The sequence below is a fragment of the Leptodactylus fuscus genome, chromosome 6, assembly GCF_031893055.1.
Source record: "Leptodactylus fuscus isolate aLepFus1 chromosome 6, aLepFus1.hap2, whole genome shotgun sequence".
Taxonomy (NCBI): Eukaryota; Metazoa; Chordata; class Amphibia; order Anura; family Leptodactylidae; genus Leptodactylus; species Leptodactylus fuscus.
This window is the reverse complement of record NC_134270.1, coordinates 143,037,279-143,059,381: the sequence shown is the minus strand read 5'-3', so window position 1 is coordinate 143,059,381 and position 22,103 is coordinate 143,037,279. Positions and strand designations below refer to the sequence as shown.

Below are 22,103 nucleotides of genomic sequence, written 5' to 3'. Positions count from 1 at the left end.
TTGGCCAATTATGGCTCCTTCCTATAGACTCTCCTCTCTAGCTGTTCCTGTAGTGAGGTGACTAGATTGGAGTTCCTGGCGGCAGCTCCTTTTAGCAACTCCATTCTAGTCACTTCAGTACTGAACAGTCTACATTGGAGTTGATTCTAGTAGTTCCTGCCTCCAGCAGCTCCAATCTAGTCACCTCACTAGTGAATTGTCTAGATTGGAGTTGCTCCTGGAAGGTCCTCCCTACAGCAACTCCATTCTAGCCCGTTCACTAGTGAGGTGACTAGATTGGAGTTGCAGGAGGGAGGACCTACGAGGAGCAACTCCATTCTAGACGCAACCGTTACTGTAGGGAGGGAGAAGTTTAGGAATAGATGTCACTTCCTGTCTCATCTGTCTTTTCCTCTCTCACCACCAGGACTGGAGGAAACATGTCTGCTGTATCAGGAGTATAATACTGGGGTCTATCAGCCCACACAGCACTGCTGTGACCACATTCACATTAGACAGCACTGCTAGTGTAGTATTACCAACTGTACTGTATATACTGCAGTACTACCTCAGGATATATACAGTCACAGAGTCCTTTCATGTATTTACCTCACACATGGCTGATATATATACTGCAGTATTACCTCAGGATATATACAGTCACAGAGTCCTCTCACATATTTACCTCACACACTGCAGACATGGCTAATATGTCATATATACTGCAGTATTACCTCAGGATATATACAGTCACAGAGTCCTCTCACGTATTTACCTCACACACTGCAGACATGGCTGATATTTCATATATACTGCAGTATTACCTCAGGATATATACAGTCACAGAGTCTCCTCATGTATTTACCTCACACATGGCTGATATATCATATATACTGCTGTATAATGCAGATTGTTCATGAGTCCTGGGGACTGAGGGGCTCTCTATGGTGGAGCTGGGAGGTCTTTTAGCGGGGGAATGGTTTGTTCTTGAGTTCTGTAATTATAGTCTTCAATTTTGTCATTGGTTGACTTCATGTTATGCTTCTAGTTGACATATTAGAAAATTAGTGTTGATGAGTGGCTGTCCTTGTAGACGTCAGGCGCACAGACATAGTCACTCCACTATAGCACCTCCCTCATGGTGTAAAGGAGAGGGGATAGAGAGGGCAATGTGCCACTGCCACACAATGTGTTTAGAGAGAGTGCTGGTAAGTTTGTTTAAGTCCCAATGAGACTGTGCCACAAACCAGTGGAAGAGACCAGAGGATGGGAGTAGTAGTGGCGTAGGCTGCACAACCTGCTAGGCTGAGCACACTTCACATACACCCCAATCCTACTCTAGGGCCGGACACAGTCAAGGGAGTCATGCAGCACTATCGGATGATGATGGTAGTGGTAGTAGTAGTATTCCCCCAGGGCACTTCTAGTTGGAGAGGGAACCACCAGTTTGGTGGTGTTCAGAAAGCCCCTGATGGTAACGCAGGCATGACTCAGGAGTCCAGGATGCAGTTAAAACCAGGTAAGGGGGCGTTCACACTACCATCAGTAGTGTCCGCTCCTAGTGTCCGTTCAAAATCTTGCACGGGCATTAGGAGCGGACACTAGCTGTGTCCTTGACACTTTTCATTCATTTAAATGGCGATCGGGTGCGTTCTTTTGCACTCCGTGCCTGTCCTTCACTGTCCTCTTGTAAAGATGTCCAACTTTTCAAGCGGACAGAAAAACCCGGCGTGTCTTATATGAATGTATGAATACTATATATACTCAGATATATACATACTCACACATACACATTATTATAGCATACTGTATATACTCACACATACCTGTATACAAACATACAGTACTCACACAGTATACAAGACACATACTTTACATAAATGTACACATATATACATATTAAACATGCATATTCTACCAAAAGAATATACTCACATATTCCAGCAGTAAAAGCATTGCAGCAGATTGCTCCCTGTCTTCCCCACACGCTACGATGTGACAGAGGACTCACTGTGAGGGAGGAGGGGGAGGGAGGAAGTCCAGCAGCAGGGAAGAGATTTCATATGAAAGTGAAGGATGCAGCCATTAGCTGATGCAGAAGTTGCACATTGTGTCCTACGATATGTACAGCTTCAGCGTCAGCTAATGGGGGCCCTGAGTGTTGAGGCAAATGCATTGGTTAGGTGCCCGACCGATTTGCATTGGTGAAATGAAAACTTTCAGTTAGGGCTCGGGGCCCACCAGGGGATTCACCGTTTCCCCGGTGGGCCAGTCTGACCCTGTTTAAGGTATATCATCCATGTGTAGGAGTGTTATTTGCTTTATTACACTGAGTATAGTAGAGATGGAATATTCTGTATTGGTTCCCACTCTACTAATATGTTTTTCTTATAGTGCACTTTTTTCTTTATGTGTGGGTCTTTGTTCTCCTCTGGGTCTATTTTAGCTTATGGATATTCTTATACCTGCAGGTTTCCTGTTCCCTGGATAACTAGTTCTTGCATGGGTGCCGTCATGGCTTCAGGAAAACAATTACTGCTTAGCTTGATTTTTTTTTTTTATAAAGGCATCTACTAAAGGAGTTGTACCTCAAACAAAACCAACTACGAACAAAATCTACTGTTCACATGATGAGTGATAAGTGTCTGATCACTGGGATCAGCTCACTGGACCCTCAGACAGGACTACCTCACTGCACTGTTGACTCATTCATTCATGGGATCAGTTTGGGTCCCTATGGTCAGACCATCAGCAACTTGGCACTTCTCCTATCTTGTGAATTGAGGATAAGTGCCCTTAGTGAGTGATTCATTTAATACTCACTTTCTCATAATGTACAGTCACTGATACCCATTTGAAGAAATAAAGACACAGACAAATAAGAAATGACTATATAATTTCCCGTACGTCCTATGGCAGCACAATTACACAAGGGATTTTGTCCCCTAGGTACAACCAGAGAGACAGGTTAGTTAGCAATCGTGAATAACCAATTAAACAAACAAGGACCCCTCCTATAAAGGTAAGGAAGTCGGCTGGCCCAATTGTGTTCTTTAATCTCTCTAGGTGCCTGAAGAGACAGGATGTGTTAAGGACTTTTCGGCAGTTGCTGGGCTTTTCCGGGCTGTATACAGGGCTGGATCCCTGTCCCTCAGTTCCGAAGGTGTTCCAAGATGATGCCGATCATTTCTATTTGGACTTGCCTTGGTTCACATGTGGGTGGAATTACATGGAGGGTTCCTTCCTAAGGTCCCTCTTTCAAGCAGATAAGCCCGGAAGTTGCCTTGCCAGGGTCTTCCCTAAACCTTAGGGAGAGGAGTAACTAAAGTGGCATCTTTACATGTTAAAGAGAACTCCTGTCTGGTTGCAGAGATCCAACAGCTTCAGGAAAGCCAAAATTTTACTGGCAACATTATGGCCCAAATAAGGGGGCAAAGGACAAGTAAAAGCCCCACTGGCAAGATGGTTCAGGGCTGCGGCTGAAATGTGCTACCAACTGAGTGATCTGCAATCTCCGCTAAAGTCAGAGCTCATGCCGCTCGGCCCATGTTCACATCATGGGAAGAAGTGGGACATATTCCACTAGAACAAATGCACATGGCGGAACCGGATCCTCTTCATTCACATTTATCAAACTCTACAGACTCGATTCACGAGCAGCAGTGCGATCCTTATTAGGCAAAGAGTGGCAGCCGGCATCCCTCCCTGTTAGCTCATTGCTTCTCAAATCCCTTGTGTAATTGTGCTGCCGTAGGACGTACGGGAAAGAAGAAAATTTACTCACCGAAATTTTCATTTCCCGTAGTCCGTAGGCAGCACAAGCGACCCTCCCTATTGAATGTCTATTGCTTCAAAAAAACACAATTGGGCCAGCCGACTTCCTTACCTTTATAGGAGGGGTCCTTGTTTGTTTAATTGGTCATTTACAATTGCTAACTAACCTGTCTCTCTGGTTGTACCTAGGGGATGAAATCCCTTGTGTAATTGTGCTGCCTACGGACTACGGGAAATGAAAATTTCGGTGAGTAAATTTTCCTCATATATATATATATATATATATATATATATATATAGCAATGTACTTACATCATTATCATATTAATTACAATCTGTAATACTTCACCGCTATCCAATGACAGTGGTCTCTTTTATTAACCATGCAGGTTATTGATGGGCAGGACAGAATAATATTACATATCACTAATTTCTGCCTACTTCATAGAGTCTCCATCACCATCCAAACTAGTATCCTGGAATGTCAGGAGGGTTAAATCAAGTGAACTATAGAGAAGATATATGCAGGTCATTATGATTGAAGAGCTAATACAGATATTAATACTCAGTAGATGTGGATATTGGACATTAGGACTGCTCAAACTTGAGAATGTTGGTAGTAGTACAAAGGGGAATTTTCATAAACCCATTACTGCTCCTGTAGACGTAGCCTCCTACCTAACATGATTACAATGTCATCAACAGGAGAAAAGATTATGGCAAAGAAACAATTATACAATGAATCGCGCTAGTCCTGTTTCCATTCTCTGTCAGTAGAAGATGAGTCACAGCTTGGACTGAAGAGGTTTCAGGTACTTGTGGAAGGATTCATGAACCTTTGAGGGGGGATAAAAGAGAGACATTAGTTCTATAATGTTCAGTCATGGGAACCTGGAATGCTGCTAATGTGGTACAGCATCGGTGAGGGGCCCAGAGGTTCAGAAGACCCACTTGGGTACAGAATGATAATTGTGATGCCGTGACATCACCCCTGCTCTACTACAGAATACCAGTGACTGTCTCTCTGCTGTCTCTAACATCAGGTCTGTTTATCTGAAATTGAATCCTTCAAAAACGGAACTTCTTATGTTTCCTCCATCTACTAACCAAGTTAACCCTGTTTCATACAGCTAGTATTAAAGGGGTTGTCCACAATAACAACTTTTAACCTATCCACAGGATAGGTCTGTGATTCAATGTCATCCATTTCAATGGATAAAATGACTGAACAAAGTGACAAAGCAAATGTCTGTCACTCCATTTAAAAGGGTTTGTTCAATTGGGTAAGTTGTCCGATCAACTTTATAAAGAAACTGCCTGAAACTCCATTCAAGTGAATATGATAGCAAGTACAGCCGCAATACTACGTAGGATGCTGTGTTTGGTAATTAGTGAAGAGGTCACATGGCTCACTTGAATGTGGCAGCATCTTCAAATAACTGGTTGGTGTCTGACACAGACAATCTTCAATCCTTTCTGAAGGATAGGTCATCTTTGTTAGTCCCCCCACACCAATGGTGGTTACCAGCAACCCCAGCGTTAACACTTCATTCGATATTGTGAAAGAAGCAGAGAACTGGTAGTGCTTTACGTCTTTTTACATCATCAAACCCAAACTAGACCTCTGAGTCACTAACCCAAAACCACCCCAATTGTTTCCATTAATCCCTTTAGCCCCCTTAGTATAGGAATTCTGCATCAGATTTAGAGGCTTGTGATGAATCCCTTACCGGTGTCTTATTCAGGGGCGATTTCTTTGCCCATTCAAACATATTTTCATACACGTTCCCATCATATCTCCCAAGTACAGAGCCCAGCTGACTGTCACTATGTTCAAATGCATCCACCAGAGCGACTGCATTAGGTCGGATCACTTCCAACAAATCTTTAATCCGCTCCTGTATCAGGTTGATCTGGGAACTTGCCAGAATGCTAGCCTGCAAGAAGGGAAAATAGTATTTTACCCCGACTACATGTCATTTCATTTGATATCTTCTCCACCCATCTCCATCAACCCACGGAGGACTCTCTTATACATGTACCTGCAGAAAGTCTCCACTGTTTCTGCTGATACCATGAAGGGCATACAGAAGACAGAGCACACTCAGGATACGGTGAGCAGCCATATCCAGGACCTCAGACAACTTTTCCACAAATGCCTTGACTATTACATAGTGACAGTGTGCCTGGAAATAGGAGGAAGAAAAAAGTATAACTATGGCACAAAAGCAAACTACAATGTTGAGTATGTTTAACTATTGAGACTCTGGTCTTACATCAGCAGCCCGCACCATATCCACAGAGCTTTTGTTAAAAGCATCTTCTTTAAACTTCCCTCGATTCAGATCAGCCTGGACATTTTTGGATGCAGCCACAACTAGCCTAGAATACAAGAAAGGAAATGGCCAACAGCTTGTAACAGATAATGATATGATAAGTAAATCAATTATAGACGTATAAGACCAAGCAGCATGGCTTCTCAAAAGCCAAAACCAAAAATACTATGATGACTAAATATATATTAAGGGGATATCGTCACTCCATAGGGAGAGACCACCATATAGGTATGTGGAGTCTTATTAAGCCATGAGCGCTCCACTGCAAAGGAACATGGGAGGAATATGCAAATCTGACTTCCATGATGTAATTAGGATGTCAGTGCCTCAAGTGTGCACACCAATAGAGGGCGCTGACTGAGAATGTGCAAGTCCAACTTCCATGATGTAATTAGGAAGACAGAGTCTCAGTCAAACACACCTATAGAGGGCGCTCCCTTTAACATCATGCTGACCTACTCACGGGCCTTTGTTTGCAATGATGTTGGGATTATACCAGATACAGTCTTCTCAGCCAAGGACAGCCGTTTCGATGTATTTGCATCTCATCAGCTTGGTGTAGAGAGGACTGATCTGGCAGAGGTGAGAGGCTTAGACAGGGTTAAGGGGATATCGTCACGCCATAGGGAGAGACCACCATATAGGTATGTGGAGTCTTATTAAGCCATGAGCGTTCCACTGCAAAGGAACATGGGAGGAATATGCAAATCTGACTATCCCCTTAACCCTGTCTAAGCCTCTCACCTCTGCCAGATCAGTCCTCTCTACGCCAAACTGATGAGATGCAAATACATCGAAACGGCTATCCTTGGCTGAGAAGACTGTATCTGGTATAATCCCAACATCACTGCAAACAAAGACCTCTGAGTAGGTTGGCATGATGTTAAAGGGAGTGCCCTCTGTAGGTGTGTGTGCCTGAAACTTTGTCTTCCTAATTACATCATAGAAGTTGGACTTGCACATTCTCAGTCAGCGCCCTCTATTGGTGTGCACACTTAAGGCACTAACATCCTAATTACATCATGGAAGTCAGATTTAAATATATATTAGTAAGTTAGTGGCTGAAACACTACATGGTGACCATTAAAATGTCCATGTATGTGTACAGGCGAAGGTAAAAGAGAGAGACAGGGCGAAGGGGGGAGCTGAACAACAGGGTGAAGGTGAAAGCCAAGCGACAGGACAAACTCGAGCAAAAGGGCAAAGGAAGAAGCCAAGTGGCAGGGCAAAGTCGGAAACCAAATGGCAATGTGAGGGGGAAAAACCCTTTGTATCTGTTCTCTATGCCTTATGATTGATGGAGTTCTACTAAGGTCCTTCCTTCTATTAACTGAGAATGCTCCACTCTGATTTTTAAGAAACTCTCTTGCAATACCCCAATTCCTAAGACTGAAGCACAAGAATCTTTGGAGCATTGCATGGTTTCCTCAGTTAAGTATCAGCCAACATTCCACTTGCACTTCTCCAGATCTCACAAGTTTTAGTTTTTTGGTTATAAATGCATTGACCTTCATAAATAAATGCATCCCTTATGTTACTTACCAAGCTGCCCGCTGTTTGTAGGCCTCCACTAGACTTCCAAGATCATTAATGTCTGTCACCAAGGGCCGCCCAGGCAGGGTGTGAGCCTGTAGATTCTGCAGGGACACATCATTGAGATAGGAGACTGTTCCACCAAGGCGTTCTCCAGACAAGGCTTTAGTATAACTTTTGAACAGGAATCTGCATAGGAACACAGGATGGTGGAAATGTCACCCATGAATGGGTGCAGCAACATTATGAACCCAATAGTGAGCTCCAAATCATGTACCTGGCTGACTGCAGCATCAGCACCGTGTTGTCCCCCTCATAGGTACATGCTGCAGTAAATGTCACATAAATGTTAGGGATTCCACTGCAGTGAGAGTATCCATGACCTCCACATGACATCCTGCACTCTTCAATGCCATAACTTGCAACCCATGTAGCAAAGGCTTTCAACCCAGCAGACAGGGCGTGGAGCTGTGAGAAGATATAATAGTTACATGGTATTAGGGGACTGTTCGACATTACACTTGCTATGACAGTACTTCACCAGCCATTATTCACCTCTGGAAGCTCGTTCAGGTTTCCTTGCTGGATGTCCCTTGTTATTCTATAGTATGCCTTTCCCATGTATGACCCCATAAACTGGATTGCATAGACAGTGGCTAATAGGGGGAACAACGTGTATTGCTGGGTCTGAAAGTCTAGGATCTGTGGCTCAGGCTCCCTGCAATAGAGAGTAGGTAGTATACAAGGTCAGCCATGGTTAAGTATATTTATACATCAGGATGCATAAGACTGGGGGTATACAAAATTTGTGCTAGAACATAGGGTGAGCTCAGCCCCAGGAGCTTGCACAATGTAAATAGGTTTGACAATATTGGTATAGTAATGGTGGCTCAGTAGTTAGTAGTGTTGTTTTGTAGCACTGGAGTTCTAGGTTAATATGTGACCAAGGAAAACATCTGAAAGGAATTGCATACTCTCCCCATGTTTGCATAGGTTTCCTCCAAGTATTCTGTCTTCCTTCACATGCAGTTCGGCCCCAGGAGCGTGTATAATATAAATATTAGAGATGAGCGAGGTTTTGTAAAATTCAATTCTGCCACTTCACCGAATTTTGCAAAAAATGTGATTCTGCCCGAATGAATTTGCTGCGAATAGCATTAAAAAACAGCTATTTCCTGGCTGCAGAGATCCTGCATAGTGGTTTAGAACACTGTGCATTGCAGTAACACGCATAGGGAGTCTGCTGTGGTAGTAAGCAATACAGTCAGTATGACACGCACAAGACAGACAAAATTCCTCAAGTGTGATCTCAGCCTTATACGTCGATGTTTGTGCCAGATTTAATCAACAGTGTAGAGCAGGGGTGCTCACACTTTTTGAGCATGTGAGCTACTTTAGAAACTGACCAAGGGATAAGATCTACTACCCACTTCTTGTGGGCGGGGGTGGGGCGGTCCAGGGGCAAGGCCTGTGGACGGGGCGGAGCGTGAGAGCAGGAGACAGCTTGTTGACAAAGCAGGCTGAGAATCATCTCCGGACACTGTCCGGAGATGATTTTCAGCCTGCGCTGTTAACAAGCAGACACCGATCCCGCGATCAACCCATCCATCCTTCGCGATCGACGTATTGGGCACCCCTGGTGTAGAGGCTCAAGATCCTACTGTAGCGTGAGAGTGCGCACTCCATTAACTTCCTCATCTGATTATTTCACACAGATGTTTATACAAACTGTTCTAATATATGCTTATACAAGTAGAGCCCCCCTGACAGATTGGAGAGGGTGTCAGTGTAGTGCTGAGGTAGCAGCAGCATGAGGAGGCCACAGCATGACAAGGTGATATAATGTGGAGGTGACAGCAGCCATAGGAGGCCATACAGTGACCCAGTGCAAGAGTGAGCAGGCAGCAGCAGCATGAGGAGGCGGCCATACGGTGATCCAGTGGCAAACTGTGGAGGTGGCAGCACTATGACTAGACCATACAGTGACCCAGTGACAGAGTCTGGAGGTGGCATTAGCATGAGTAGGCCACAGGGTGGCAAGGTGATATAATATGGAGGTAGTATCAGCCTTAGGAGGCAATATAGTGACTCGGTGACAGAGTGAAGAGGCAACAGCAGCATGAGGGGGCCACAGAGTAGCAAAGTGAAATAATGTGGAGGTGGTAGCAGCAGCCTTAGGAGTCCATACAGTGAATTGTTGACAGAGTGTAGTGAGGCAACAGGGATCATTTTATCTGCTACATCAGGCATTGGTGGGTGGAAATCCTGGCTGATCCACGCCTTATTCATCTTCACAAAGGTCAGTCTCTCCAAATTTTTGGTGGACAGGGAAGATCTCCTTAGGGTAACTATGGCCCTTTCCGCACTAATCACCCACTCTAATGCCATACTACTGGCCGGGCAGGTCAGCTTTTCCAGGACAAACTCATCCAGTTGCACCCATAAATCCAGTTTGGCTGTCTAGTAGTCCAGCAGATCTTCCACGAGGGGTTGCAAGGTTCACCGTAAGTATGCCACCACCTGCTGATTCAAATTCTGCTCTGTGTCTAACTGCTTATGAGCAGCTTCTTCACTATGGGGGTAAAGACAACTGCTCATCAGTGACTCTAGGCTCAGGCTGCTGCTAATGGAGCCAATACTTCTCCTGCCACCCCCACTCCCTCCCACAGCTGCCATGCCAGTGCAAGTTGAGCACTCGGGGCCCCCTGATGAGACATGTGAGAAGATGGACGATGGCGCATATAGGCAGCGGCCAACTTGTTACATGGCATGTCTCTATAGTAGTTCAGTTTATCCTTCCTCTCAGTGGGTGTAATAAAGGCCCCCATTTTTCCCCAGTAGCAAGGGTCTAACATGGTGGAGAGCTAATAATCATCCCAATTGCGATTGGTTATATTGTCATCTACTAATTTCTGCAGGTCACTGATGTCCTCCACAGTGGTCTCTATGCCAGGAGCCTGACCGCTCGCAGCACCAGCTCCCATGCCACTCTCCTCATCACTACTTACCCGCTTACCGAAGGAAGCGGCGGATGTCTCCTCTTGATCTTGGCTGGGCACTAACGGATGAATATCCAGCAGTAGCTCATCTTCACTGTATAGTGGACCTGAGCCCAAAGCATAGAGTACTTCTCTAGCTGAGGGAACAGAAAAATATAGAGGCAGGTTCAGGACACCTGAGGGTACAGGGTCTGCTCCCAGGCCATGCCAACTAAGGATTTTGTCTAATGAACCCATCGACTCTTGGTTGGGGGGTGTCTGATGTGACTTGGGATGAAGTGGATAACAGAGTCAACCATTCTACAAATGTTGGGTTGCTGGTCAAGACAAGACCACTACTTGACACTAGGAGCTCAGGCCTCTGTAAATGACCCATGCTGCCACGCCCCCTTATTTGGCTGCAATGTGTGCCTGTGCAAGAAACATTTAGGCCCTGTCACTTTTCAGTCTGACATACTGTTAGATCAAAAAATGTAATTGCAAAAAAAATTAATACAAGGCAAAAAGGCCAGTAATTTTCTAATTAGAAGAGAACGCGAATATATCCCTTATCTCTTTCCCCTCTAATAAACACCTTTAAATAAGTGTTAGAATAACAACTAACTGCAGAGATTAGTGGCTAAGAATTATTAATTTTTGCCAATACTGTACTAAGAAATGGCCTGTAATTTTAGACTTGCTGACAATGGCAAATAAGTCCCTTATTTCCCCACTAATAAAGACCTTTAAAAAAAAGCATGCCAACAGATAAAGGCAGAGATTTGTGGCTAGGAATTATGGTTCTTTGGCAGTACTGTACTGTAATGGCCTGTAATTGTATACACTGAACAGAATGGCTATTATGCCCCTTATGTCTCTCCTCATTAATAAACGCCTTGAAAAAAGTGGATGACAACTCACTGTTTTTTTCCTGTACTGCACTGTAAAAGGCTTGTTGTGTTCCACCTTGAACACACAGGTAATGAGCTGCAGTATAACAGCAGTGAATGCTGCAAAGTGTATTAAGATTCTTGCTGTTGTTAATGATGCTGCAACCACCCCTAATTCCTTTTTTATTTCCTCCCTATACTTTCCCTTCACTTGCAATCCTCTTTCCTTTAACTTCTATCCATTTTCTATCACTGTCCCTAGCTCTTGCTAATGTCTGTCCCTGCTGTAAGAGCGATGTGAAATGAATGTACCTAAAATGGCCGATGGTTTTTATAGGGCTGTGACATCACAGGGCTGGCTGGCTGCTAATTAGCTGCATGCTTGGCTTTGTGGGTGATCCCGCATTACCAGTGTTCCCTGCCCCTTGTCCTTACACGTGCATCAGTCATTTTATTGAAAAATGCAATTTGATGCATTGAAGGAAATCCAGATTCTTGGGAATTCAAAGATTTACTGAAATTCGGATCGAATTCCACTTCTACAACTTAGATTTGCTGATTTCTTTCTTTTTTTTTATTACTTTATTTTTCATTTTTTACAATTATACATTACAAATATTACACAAGAACAATATATGACATGAGAACAAAATAAAATACAATTCAGATACCAAAAAGATTACAAGTATTTAAATGACATAGAGAACAAAATTATTCTGACAAATTGGCAACTTAATAGGTTGGACAATATCTTAGGAAAGAAGTAAGTCACTTCTGGAGTAGTTAGTTCCAAATATCAATTAGTAAAGTCTGAAGAGTCTGCCAATTTGGTTAGTTATAACTAATAAAGAGTAATAATGTGTAACCACCTTAGAGCACAAAAAGGAGTGAAAAGATTTGCTGATTTCTAATAAATATGAGACAGTGACTGACAATGTAGACATCTCACACTCACCCAGGTCTGATCTCAGACTGATGTCGGATGGCACTGTAACGGATAGCAATAGTGCAAGCCATAGAGAGAAAGCGTGCAGAAAACCCCACAATCATGGCCCGGATATATACCATGCTGCCATAGGTCAGTTTATTACTAAGTGGCTTGACGTATGTTCCATCCGGATGCACCTGAAAAAGATAAATAGGAGATATACTGTACAGTCGGGTAACTAGGAATTGCAGGGCCCCATGGCAAACTTTTGACATGGCCCCCCTGACCGAAGCCGAAGACCTCGATCGCCCCCCTCCCCCCCTGCATTCCTGCACGCCCTATTATGCCTTATAGTGGCCCCTGCACACAGCATTATACCCCATAGTGGCCCCGGTAATGTGATGTCAGGGACGTCACACAAGTAGGCCTGAAGCCTGCCTGGAGAGGTAAGTAACACAGTTTTTTTTTATGTTTGCTTACCTGTCCTGGGCCTCCGATCATTATACTATGGGTCTGAAAAGACCCCCGAGTATAATATTAGCGTTTATGGGGTTTACGGTGCCACTTACCAATCCCGGCCCCTGCCAGGATCAGTAAGTAAATAGGGCCCGTTACCAGCTGATTATGGCCTATTTTTTTTTTTTTTTTAAATCAGTGGTAGTGGCTGTCGCAGCTGCTACCTCTGCTACCCCAGTAGTTACTGTATAAGGATGAAGTTTCAATGGATCAAGCCTGCAACCAAAAAGAGCTGTTAGCAAGGGTAGAAGAATTTCCTAAACATATACATCACATTGATTGATTGTAATGTTAATCTATATATGCCAAAATTCAGGTTAATTGGAAAACTGGATTTTCTTTTCTTTTGCTGTAAAACTTTCAATCTTGTAGCAGTGGTGACAATGGGATAACAGAGCAAGCCCTATACTTTCTAAAACTTCTTAGATGCTTTGGTTGCTACTGACTGTGACATCTAAGGGGTTAAACGGACAGGAATGGAGTTAGCTGTGATCCTGGTCATTGTAGTGGGTATCCGCTATATGCAAGAGTTGCCACCTGACTCAGCTAAAATGGCAGAGCTCCTGAGCCCACACCATCCTTATTACACAGCTGTGTGTCTAGTTGTATAAAACTTCAATGTACAATCACTTTGTTGTGCCAGAAGAGTATAATAAATCATACAAATATAAGGTGTGCTTGAGTATGAGCGCTCACACACTCCATATTGGAGAAGGGGAATAAGCGGTTCCTCACCTGTGCATGTTTCATCAGCATGTTCTCCCGCGGAATCCGGACTTTGTCAAATTTCAAGAATCCATTATCGACTTCTTCGAATCCAAACTTTGGTCCAATATCTCCGACTGTCACACCTGTAGCAGTGATGGAAAACCCGTGAGGAGCACAGACACATTAAGAACATTGCGTTTCCTTAGTAGGCTGAAAAATAATTTAAATGAAACCCACCTGGCAAAGGCTCATGGGTACCCATTTGACGAATAGGAACAATAAAGCCATGTGGACCCTTGCATTCCCCTTGGGTGTAGAGTTGTGCCACAACCACAGCATAGTTTGCAGTCTTACCCACTATGGATGAGACATAGTTGTTATATATTTCCTACTCTACTCTTAAAGGGATTGTCAAGGAATCTAGAATAGACCATCAATGTTTCTTTTGGTGAAACCTCTGTCAATAGGCACAAAAATGGACAGGTGACTCTCTTGAAAATGCTGTAGCCCCTTCATTGTTCTGTTTTGCAGAAAGTTTGAAAGGTCAGACCCCCATTGATTAAATGGTCATGGCCTAACCAATGTTTAATGGGGGTAGTGCCATATTCATAACTTATCAGCTTTCCATAGGATAACTCATAAGTGTCCGATCGCTGAAAGTGCCACCACCAATGATGAGAATGGATGTCTGATATCCCCCTTCTGAATTAAGAGACAGCTGTATGTGCACGCTACCACTCCATTCAAAATTTATGGGACTGGCCAACATGGCCATCTGCTGTACTCTACTATCTCCATTGGTTCTATAGAGAATAAATATAGGGCCACAGCAGACTCTACCTGCTCAGGAGGCTGAGGGCCTTTGGAGTCCAGGGGACACTTCTTAGGGCCTTTTTCAACTCGGTGGTTGCTTCAGCTATCTTTTTCGGTGTAGCCTGCTGGGGGAGCAGTATATCAACCAAGGACAGAAATAGACTTGACAGGCTGATCAGGAGGGCCAGCTCTGTCCTGGGGAGCCCCTTGGACCCAGTACAGGTTGTGGGTGACAGAAGGATACTGTCTGTGGTGACCTCCATGCGGGAGAACAAATCCCACCCCATGTATGAGACCTTGATGGGACTTGGCAGCACTGTAAGTGACCGTCTGCTTCACCCCAAGTGTGAGAAGGAGCGCTACCGCAAGTCCTTCCTTCCAACCGCGACCAGGCTGTATAATCTACATCAGACCAAGCGAAGATCACTCCGCACAGAGAACTAAATGACTATGAATGTCCTCCTTCTTTCTTCTCTGTTCCCTAGCTGCTATGGACTCCTAGTATATCTTTCTCAGCATATGTGTGTCTACTACTTCTGTAATATATTACTGTGTATTATCATGTATCTGTATTACTATGCAGCTGTAACATACTGAAATTTCCCCACTGTGGGACTATTAAAGGATTATCTTATCTTATCTTAAAACAACAATGCATATGCGTGACCATTGCTTCAGAGAAACAGAAGATCGTTGGTCCCCTCAATTTTATGGGGGTCTCAGTGATGGGATTATGAGGCACACATCCTATTGATGGGTAAAAGGTTTTCATTGTGGGACAACCTGAAGAACCTTTCTAAATGCTCTCAAAGATTCAATTTCAATGGGCAATCCCACAATCTTCACCCCAAAAGAAGCTTACACCCTCCAGGCCACCACTTGGTTGATGACACAGTTGGGCTATTCAAAATGAATTCCTGTGTAGAGGGGTCATAGGTGGCCGTTGTCTCCAGCTTTCTCAGATGGGTTCCTGTAATAAAGAAAATGGAATACAAGAGGGTGTTAAATAAAATTTAAACACAACAACCATTAGTGCCTACCAATTATTAGTAAAGGGTATGGCAATGTTAACCCTCCCAAACAAACCTGCAGAATATAACAAATTAATTTCATAGGAAACTTAAAAATTGTTACAATAAACCCATGATGAGTCGAAATGTGTCAAATTTTCATTACCGTGTCCTAGTTCAGTCTGAGCGTATGTTCCAATGATCTGCAGCTTCCAGGCTGGCACAAAGAGGCGTTTGTTCTGCTCAGGGGTTGCCTGGCTCAGAAGAGTAGGCAAGAACATGATTATGTGCACTTCAAGGGGATCAGGACGGCCCTTGTGTACAAAGCTGTGGAGGAAGGAGAATGGAGGAGATTGAAGTGTTGGGGAAAAAACGGTCAATCAACAGAGCGTAAAACTAGGGTACATGAGGAGGGAATTTGGAAATTGATGGAGATGTCATTTTAATAGGAAGAATAGAGAGGAGAGAGGGAGATAGAATAATATGGTATGTAAAGATGACATGGGCCACTTACCAAGAATATAGACTGTAATAGTGAAGCTTTACCAGGCCAGATAAATCAATACATAACATAAGATGTGATCCCATATTCATCTACAACATAAACCAGCTTTGTGGCCATTGAAGTATTCAGTTCCACAGATGTGTATTCACAGCCATAGATTTCACAGATGTTGGCCTTGATCATCATTAGACAGTGTTTATATTCTCCAGGCTCCAAGCTGTTGGATCAGCAACATTGTCCTCATATGGGGTGAGCAAATCTGCACCTTTTTTTTTACCAGGGGTATAACTAGGAAAGAACAGGTCCCATAGGAAGCTTTTGACTGGCCGCCACACAGTACAACGCCCCCGTTACTGACTTCACATGGTACAACAGCCAATTTATTGATTCCCCTAGTATAGTGCCACTTTATTGGTCTCCAAACAGTATAATTTTCCCATTACAGGCCCCCATACAGTAAAGGCCCCTCTTACAGGTTCCCATACAATAAGGGCCTCCATTACAGGTGTCCATTACTCCAGCAGGTAATAGACAATTTTCACTTATCCTCCTCACTCCTGTCCATAGCTCTGTAAGGTATCCAGGGGGCGCTGCATATCCAGAAATGCTGCATTGTGGCAGGACGCTATGTACCAACATTGTTCAGTGCCCTCTAGAGGTTAAAGCAGAGGCTGCTGTGGACAGGAGCAGGATGGTTGAAAAATGGGTGAAATGAAAATGTGACGCCTATTACAGATACTATGGCAATAGTTCCACCCCTGTTATCTAAATTCAGGCCAAAGTTAAAGTAAATGGCTACCATAAAAGGTTTTTTTTTTATCTAAATTGTCCAAAAATCCAGGTCAATAATATATATATATATATATATATATATATATATATATATATTTTAATGCACTTGAACTTCCAAATCCCCTACATAGAGCATTGTCTAAGTGGCCCTTATTTTTCACCCTTTAATTCCCATACAGGGATCTAAGCCTTATGTGACCTGCTGTAACCACAAAATATTTGCTTTTCCACAACATTGAGCCTTAGCCTAAAAGAGTTATTCAACAGCAGTTCACAGACATGGGGGCACCCTGGCAGGAGGCGTAGCTTAGCTTAAAGAGGACCTTTCATGGGTTTGGTCACAGGCAGTTTTATATACTGCTGGAAGGCCGACAGTACGCAGAATTCAGCGCACTGTTGGCTTTCACGATCTGTGCCCTGGGTGAAAAGCTATTGGTACCGGTATCGTAGCTCTTCACAGTCAGAAGGGCGTTCCTGACAGTCTGTCAGGAACGTCCTTCTTCACAGCAGCACCTATAGCACTGTACTGTGTATAGCACTGTACTGTGGAGGGGGGAGGAATGCCCCCTCCTTCTCCTGATAATACTCGTCTGTGGACAAGCACTGTGAGCAGAGGGAGGGGGGGACGTTCCTCCCCGATCTCATAGTACAGCACTATAGGCGCTGCTGTGAAGAAGGACGTTCCTGACAGACTGTCAGGAACGCCCTTCTGACTGTGAAAAGCTACGGTACCAGTACTGATAGCTCTTCACCCAGGACACATATCGTGAAAGCAGACAGTGCGCTGAATTCAGTGCACTGTTGGCTTTCCAGCGGTATATAAAACTGCCTGTGTCCAAACCCATGAAAGGTCCACTTTAAGCCAGGAGCTTTGCATTACAAAGGACTTGGAATAGCTTGGAACTTTGTCACAATTTTGGAGCCAGTTAAGTTGGGTGCTGGCCATCTTCATTCCTCTTAGCTCCATAGAACTAGAAGGAATCTAATTCATAATATTTGCTTGTCTTGTCAAGTTTTATTTGTTGTTCTGATATATACAGTCCTATGAAAAAGTTTGGGCACCCCTATTAATCTTAATCATTTTTAGTTCTAAATATTTTAGTGTTTGCAACAGCCATTTCAGTTTGATATATCTAATAACTGATGGACACAGTAATATTTCAGGATTGAAATGAGGTTTATTGTACTAACAGAAAATGCGCAATATGCATTAAACCAAAATTTGACCGGTGCAAAAATATGGGCACCTCAACAGAAAAGTGACATTAATATTTAGTACATCCTCCTTTTGCAAAGATAACATCCTCTAGTCGCTTCCTGTAGCTTTTAATCAGTTCCTGGATCCTGGATGAAGGTATTTCAAAACAATTCAAGTTCAGTTAAGTTTGATGGTCGCCGAACATGGACAGCCCGCTCTCAAATGATCTGAAAACAAAGATTGTTCAACATAGTTGTTCAGGGGAAGGATACAAAACGTTGTCTCAGAGATTTAACCTGTCAGTTTCCACTGTGAGGAACATAGTAAGGAAATGGAAGACCACAGGGACAGTTCTTGTTAAGCCCAGAAGTGGCAGGCCAAGAAAAATATCAGAAAGGCAGAGAAGAAGAATGGTGAGAACAGTCAAGGACAATCCACAGACCACCTCCAAAGAGCTGCAGCATCATCTTGCTGCAGATGGTGTCACTGTGCATCAGTCAGCAATACAGCGCACTTTGCACAAGGAGAAGCTGTATGGGAGAGTGATGAGAAAGAAGCCGTTTCTGCACGTACGCCACAAATAGAGTTGCCTGAGGTATGAAAAAGCACATTTGGACAAGCCAGCTTCATTTTGGAAACAAAGATTGAGTTGTTTGGTTATAAAAAAAAGGCGTTATGCATGGCGTCCAAAAAGAAACAGCATTCCAAGAAAAACACTTGCTACCCACTGTAAAATTTGGTGGAGGTTCCATCATGCTTTGGGGCTGTGTGGCCAATGCCGGCATCGGGAATCTTGTTAAAGTTGAGGGTCGCATGGATTCCACTCAGTATCAGCAGATTCTTGAGAATAATGTTCAAGAATCAGTGACGAAGTTGAAGGTACGCCGGGGATGGATATTTCAGCAAGACAATGATCCAAAACACCGCTCCAAATCCTCAGGCATTCATGCAGAGGAACAATTACAATGTTCTGGAATTGCCATCCCAGTCCCCAGACCTGAATATCATTGAACATCTGTGGGATGATTTGAAGCGGGCTGTCCATGCTCGGCGACCATCTAACTTAACTGAACTTGAATTGTTTGTCCAAAATACCTTTATCCAGGATCCAGGAACTGATTAAAAGCTACAGGAAGCGACTAGAGGCTGTTATCTTTGCAAAAGGAGGATCTACTAAATATTAATGTCACTTTTCTGTTGAGGTGCCCATACTTTTGCACCGGTCAAATTTTGGATTAATGCATATTGCACATTTTCTGTTAGTACAATAAACCTCATTTCAATCCTGAAATATTACTGTGTCCATCAGTTATTAGATATATCAAACTGAAATGGCTGTTGCAAATACCAAAATATTTAGAACTAAAAATGATTAAGATTAATAGGGGTGCCCAAACTTTTTCATAGGACTGTAGCACTGACAGCCATATTCATATGCTAGGTTCATATGTGACAGTGCCAATAACTTGTAGACTGCTGGCAAAAGGCAACCATTTCTTGCGCTGTGATTCATTGCACTGAGATTACATCATGTTGGAATGCATGCTATATATGTGTTATAGAAATGTAATGTCTCTTTAAAGGGATTCTATCATTGGAAAAAGTGCTTTTGAGCTAAACAAATCTGAATAGCCTTTAAAAAGGCTATTCTACTACTACCACCTTTACTTTTTCTGTTGTCCCCACTGTTTCTTTTTAAATCGCTCTATTTCTTTATGCTAATTAACCCCATCAAGCACCCTGGGCGTTCCCCAGGGGAATTAAGAATGTAGAAGAACGAAGGTAGATAACATGGCAGACAGCCTGGGTCATCATATCGGAGAAAAGATTGTTTAGCTACAACTTTCTGTAACTTGTCCTTCGGTTTGGAGGCTGGGATGATCAACACTGTTTACATAAGAAGCCCCCACCACCACGTAACTGGGCTACTAAGAATCAGTGTTCTCCCAATGTAGAACCAAAGTCTCAGCAAGCTTTATGATATGTAATCCTTAGGACTAATATGATTAATATGCTTTGATTATGCAGATGAGTAATGTGTGTGTCAAGACACTTTTCCAGCCAATGATTAATCATGATTACCTGTTGATTTTCACTGTGAATATAGGGTTACATTCTATATAGGAATGTGGTTGTAGACAATAGGTGTGGGTACCAATTACTCATATGGTGGCATAGTGGCAACAAGGTATGACCCATACAATCCAGTGTTAAAAACTAAGAAAAGTAAGATATAGCAAATATGAGAATGATAACAGTCAGCTAAGGGTTAGCCAGTTCATACAGCCAGGTATTCTCTGACTTTATGTTGCAGTTGTATTCTACGGAATCTATAGATACATGGAAAATCTGTGAAATGTCCCTCATTGCATCATTACATCAATGCAAATTCTGCCATGAAGGAATCTGTGCTATTAAAGCTGGCATGATCAGGATCAATCGTAACCTGATATCTATGGGGTCTGCCATACATTTTATCCTATTACCTCCCCATTGAAGGAATCAATGATCCCAGGGATAAGGCCATCTTAATACACAGAACCTGCTATAAGGAACTCTTTACATTGTGCTGGACACATATAACCCCATTATCCAGAAGAGTGTTTTAAGGCCTCCACTGGGCATTACTTATTATGACCCATCCATTAGACAGCTGATAAACATTACATTGGCATTGGTCCCACTGAATTTGAGCGTACAGTTGTTCACAGGCGCCGAGGACAATGTACAAAGAGGTAGTAAGATTATGGATTTATGTAATGTGATTAAAGTACAATCCAGGTCTATGGGATCCCAGTATAAATACTGTTTATAGGACTTTATCTGTACAAGATTAGATTTACAGTTACAGTACTCAGCATAAATGAGTACACCCCCTATGAGAAGTATCCAAGTGCTTAACTTGTTTCTTCATAACTCCTCCCCCCCCCCATAAGTGTTCATAATTTGCGTTCAGATCAGGAGTCATACTTGGCCTCTGAATCACTTTCAACATGCTCTTAGATGTGTGACCTTAGATGTGTGTTTTGAATCATAGTCATGTTGGAAATATTCACGCCAACCAAGGGCACGGCGTGATGTAAAAATATATTTTTATTAAGAGAAATTAAAAAAATATAACATAATCACAATATTACATGGGATAAGACAGACAATGTACAGTGGTTTGCATAAGTTTGGACACCCCTGCTCAAAATGACTGCAATTGTGAAAAGCAAGTTGAAGATGAAATGATCTTTAAAAGGCATAACATTAAAGATTAAACACTGGTCTAATTTTATGCAATATCAGTGTATTATTATGTTTGAGTGCAATTTTATAGTGAAAAAAAAGAAAGGCATACCTTGCAAAAGCTTGGGAGCCTTTGTAGATTTGTGTGCACAGATAACTTTGACCAAAGTCTCATACCTTAGTTAACCAGGTACGGTTATAACTTGTTGCTCATCAAAGCTAGGAAAGACCAAGTGATGCAAACGTTACAGCTTTATAAGTACCCAGCCTCCTCTAAACTTGTGCCAAAAAACCAAGTGCCTAGCACTCTGAAAATGAAAATGGTGGAGGCCCACAAAGCAGGAGAAGGATATAAGAAGATAGCAAAGCATTTTCAAGTTTCAACAGCAGAGGCCAAGATAAGGTCTGGAAGACCAAGAAAGATTTCAGAGGCAGCTGCTCGTAAGATTGCTGCCAGAGTGGCAAATTAGAACACCTGTTTGACTGCAAAAGACCTTCAGGAAGATTTAGCAGACTCTGGAGCTGTGGTACATTGTTCTACTGTTCAGATACCTGCACAAATATGGCCTTCATGGAAGAGTTATCAGAAGAAAACCTCTTCTGCTTCCTCACCATAAAATTTGGTGTCAAAAGTTTGCAAAATAAAATCTAAATAAGCCTGATTCAGTTTAGAAACAAGTCCTGTGGACCAATGAGGATAAAATAGAACTCTTTGGCCACAATGATCAAAAGCATGCTTGGAGAAAAGGGGACACAGAATTTCAGGAACAGATAATCTTTGCAACCATTAAGCATGGGGGTTCATCAATCTTGCTTTGGAATTGTGTTACAGCTAATGACACAGGAAACATGTCACAGGTAGAGGGAAGAATGGATTAAATGAAATTTCAGCAAATTCTTAAAGCAAACACA

The 22,103-nt window shown here is 42.9% G+C and overlaps 1 protein-coding gene and 1 long non-coding RNA gene across 3 annotated transcripts in view; one reads left to right on the top strand and one right to left on the bottom strand.

The window, feature by feature from the left end:
• The window catches only part of LOC142208787 (uncharacterized), a 532,067-nt gene that overhangs the window by 349,436 nt on the left and 160,528 nt on the right, over positions 1 to 22,103 (top strand). The gene's annotated exons all lie outside the window — the stretch shown is intronic.
• Positions 4,144 to 22,103, bottom strand: part of LOC142208768 (peroxisomal acyl-coenzyme A oxidase 1-like) — a 30,447-nt gene continuing 12,487 nt past the window's right edge. For both annotated transcript variants that reach the window (XM_075277463.1, XM_075277464.1), the window contains exons 3-14: positions 15,632 to 15,792; positions 15,318 to 15,425; positions 13,880 to 13,999; positions 13,670 to 13,785; positions 12,446 to 12,615; positions 8,178 to 8,340; positions 7,900 to 8,090; positions 7,632 to 7,811; positions 6,030 to 6,135; positions 5,796 to 5,939; positions 5,484 to 5,690; positions 4,144 to 4,589 (exon numbers count right to left, since the gene is read on the bottom strand). In XM_075277463.1, the coding sequence (XP_075133564.1) occupies positions 4,539 to 4,589; positions 5,484 to 5,690; positions 5,796 to 5,939; positions 6,030 to 6,135; positions 7,632 to 7,811; positions 7,900 to 8,090; positions 8,178 to 8,340; positions 12,446 to 12,615; positions 13,670 to 13,785; positions 13,880 to 13,999; positions 15,318 to 15,425; positions 15,632 to 15,792 (1,717 nt within the window). In that variant the 3' untranslated portion in view covers positions 4,144 to 4,538. The remainder of the gene's footprint in view (positions 4,590 to 5,483; positions 5,691 to 5,795; positions 5,940 to 6,029; positions 6,136 to 7,631; positions 7,812 to 7,899; positions 8,091 to 8,177; positions 8,341 to 12,445; positions 12,616 to 13,669; positions 13,786 to 13,879; positions 14,000 to 15,317; positions 15,426 to 15,631; positions 15,793 to 22,103) is intronic.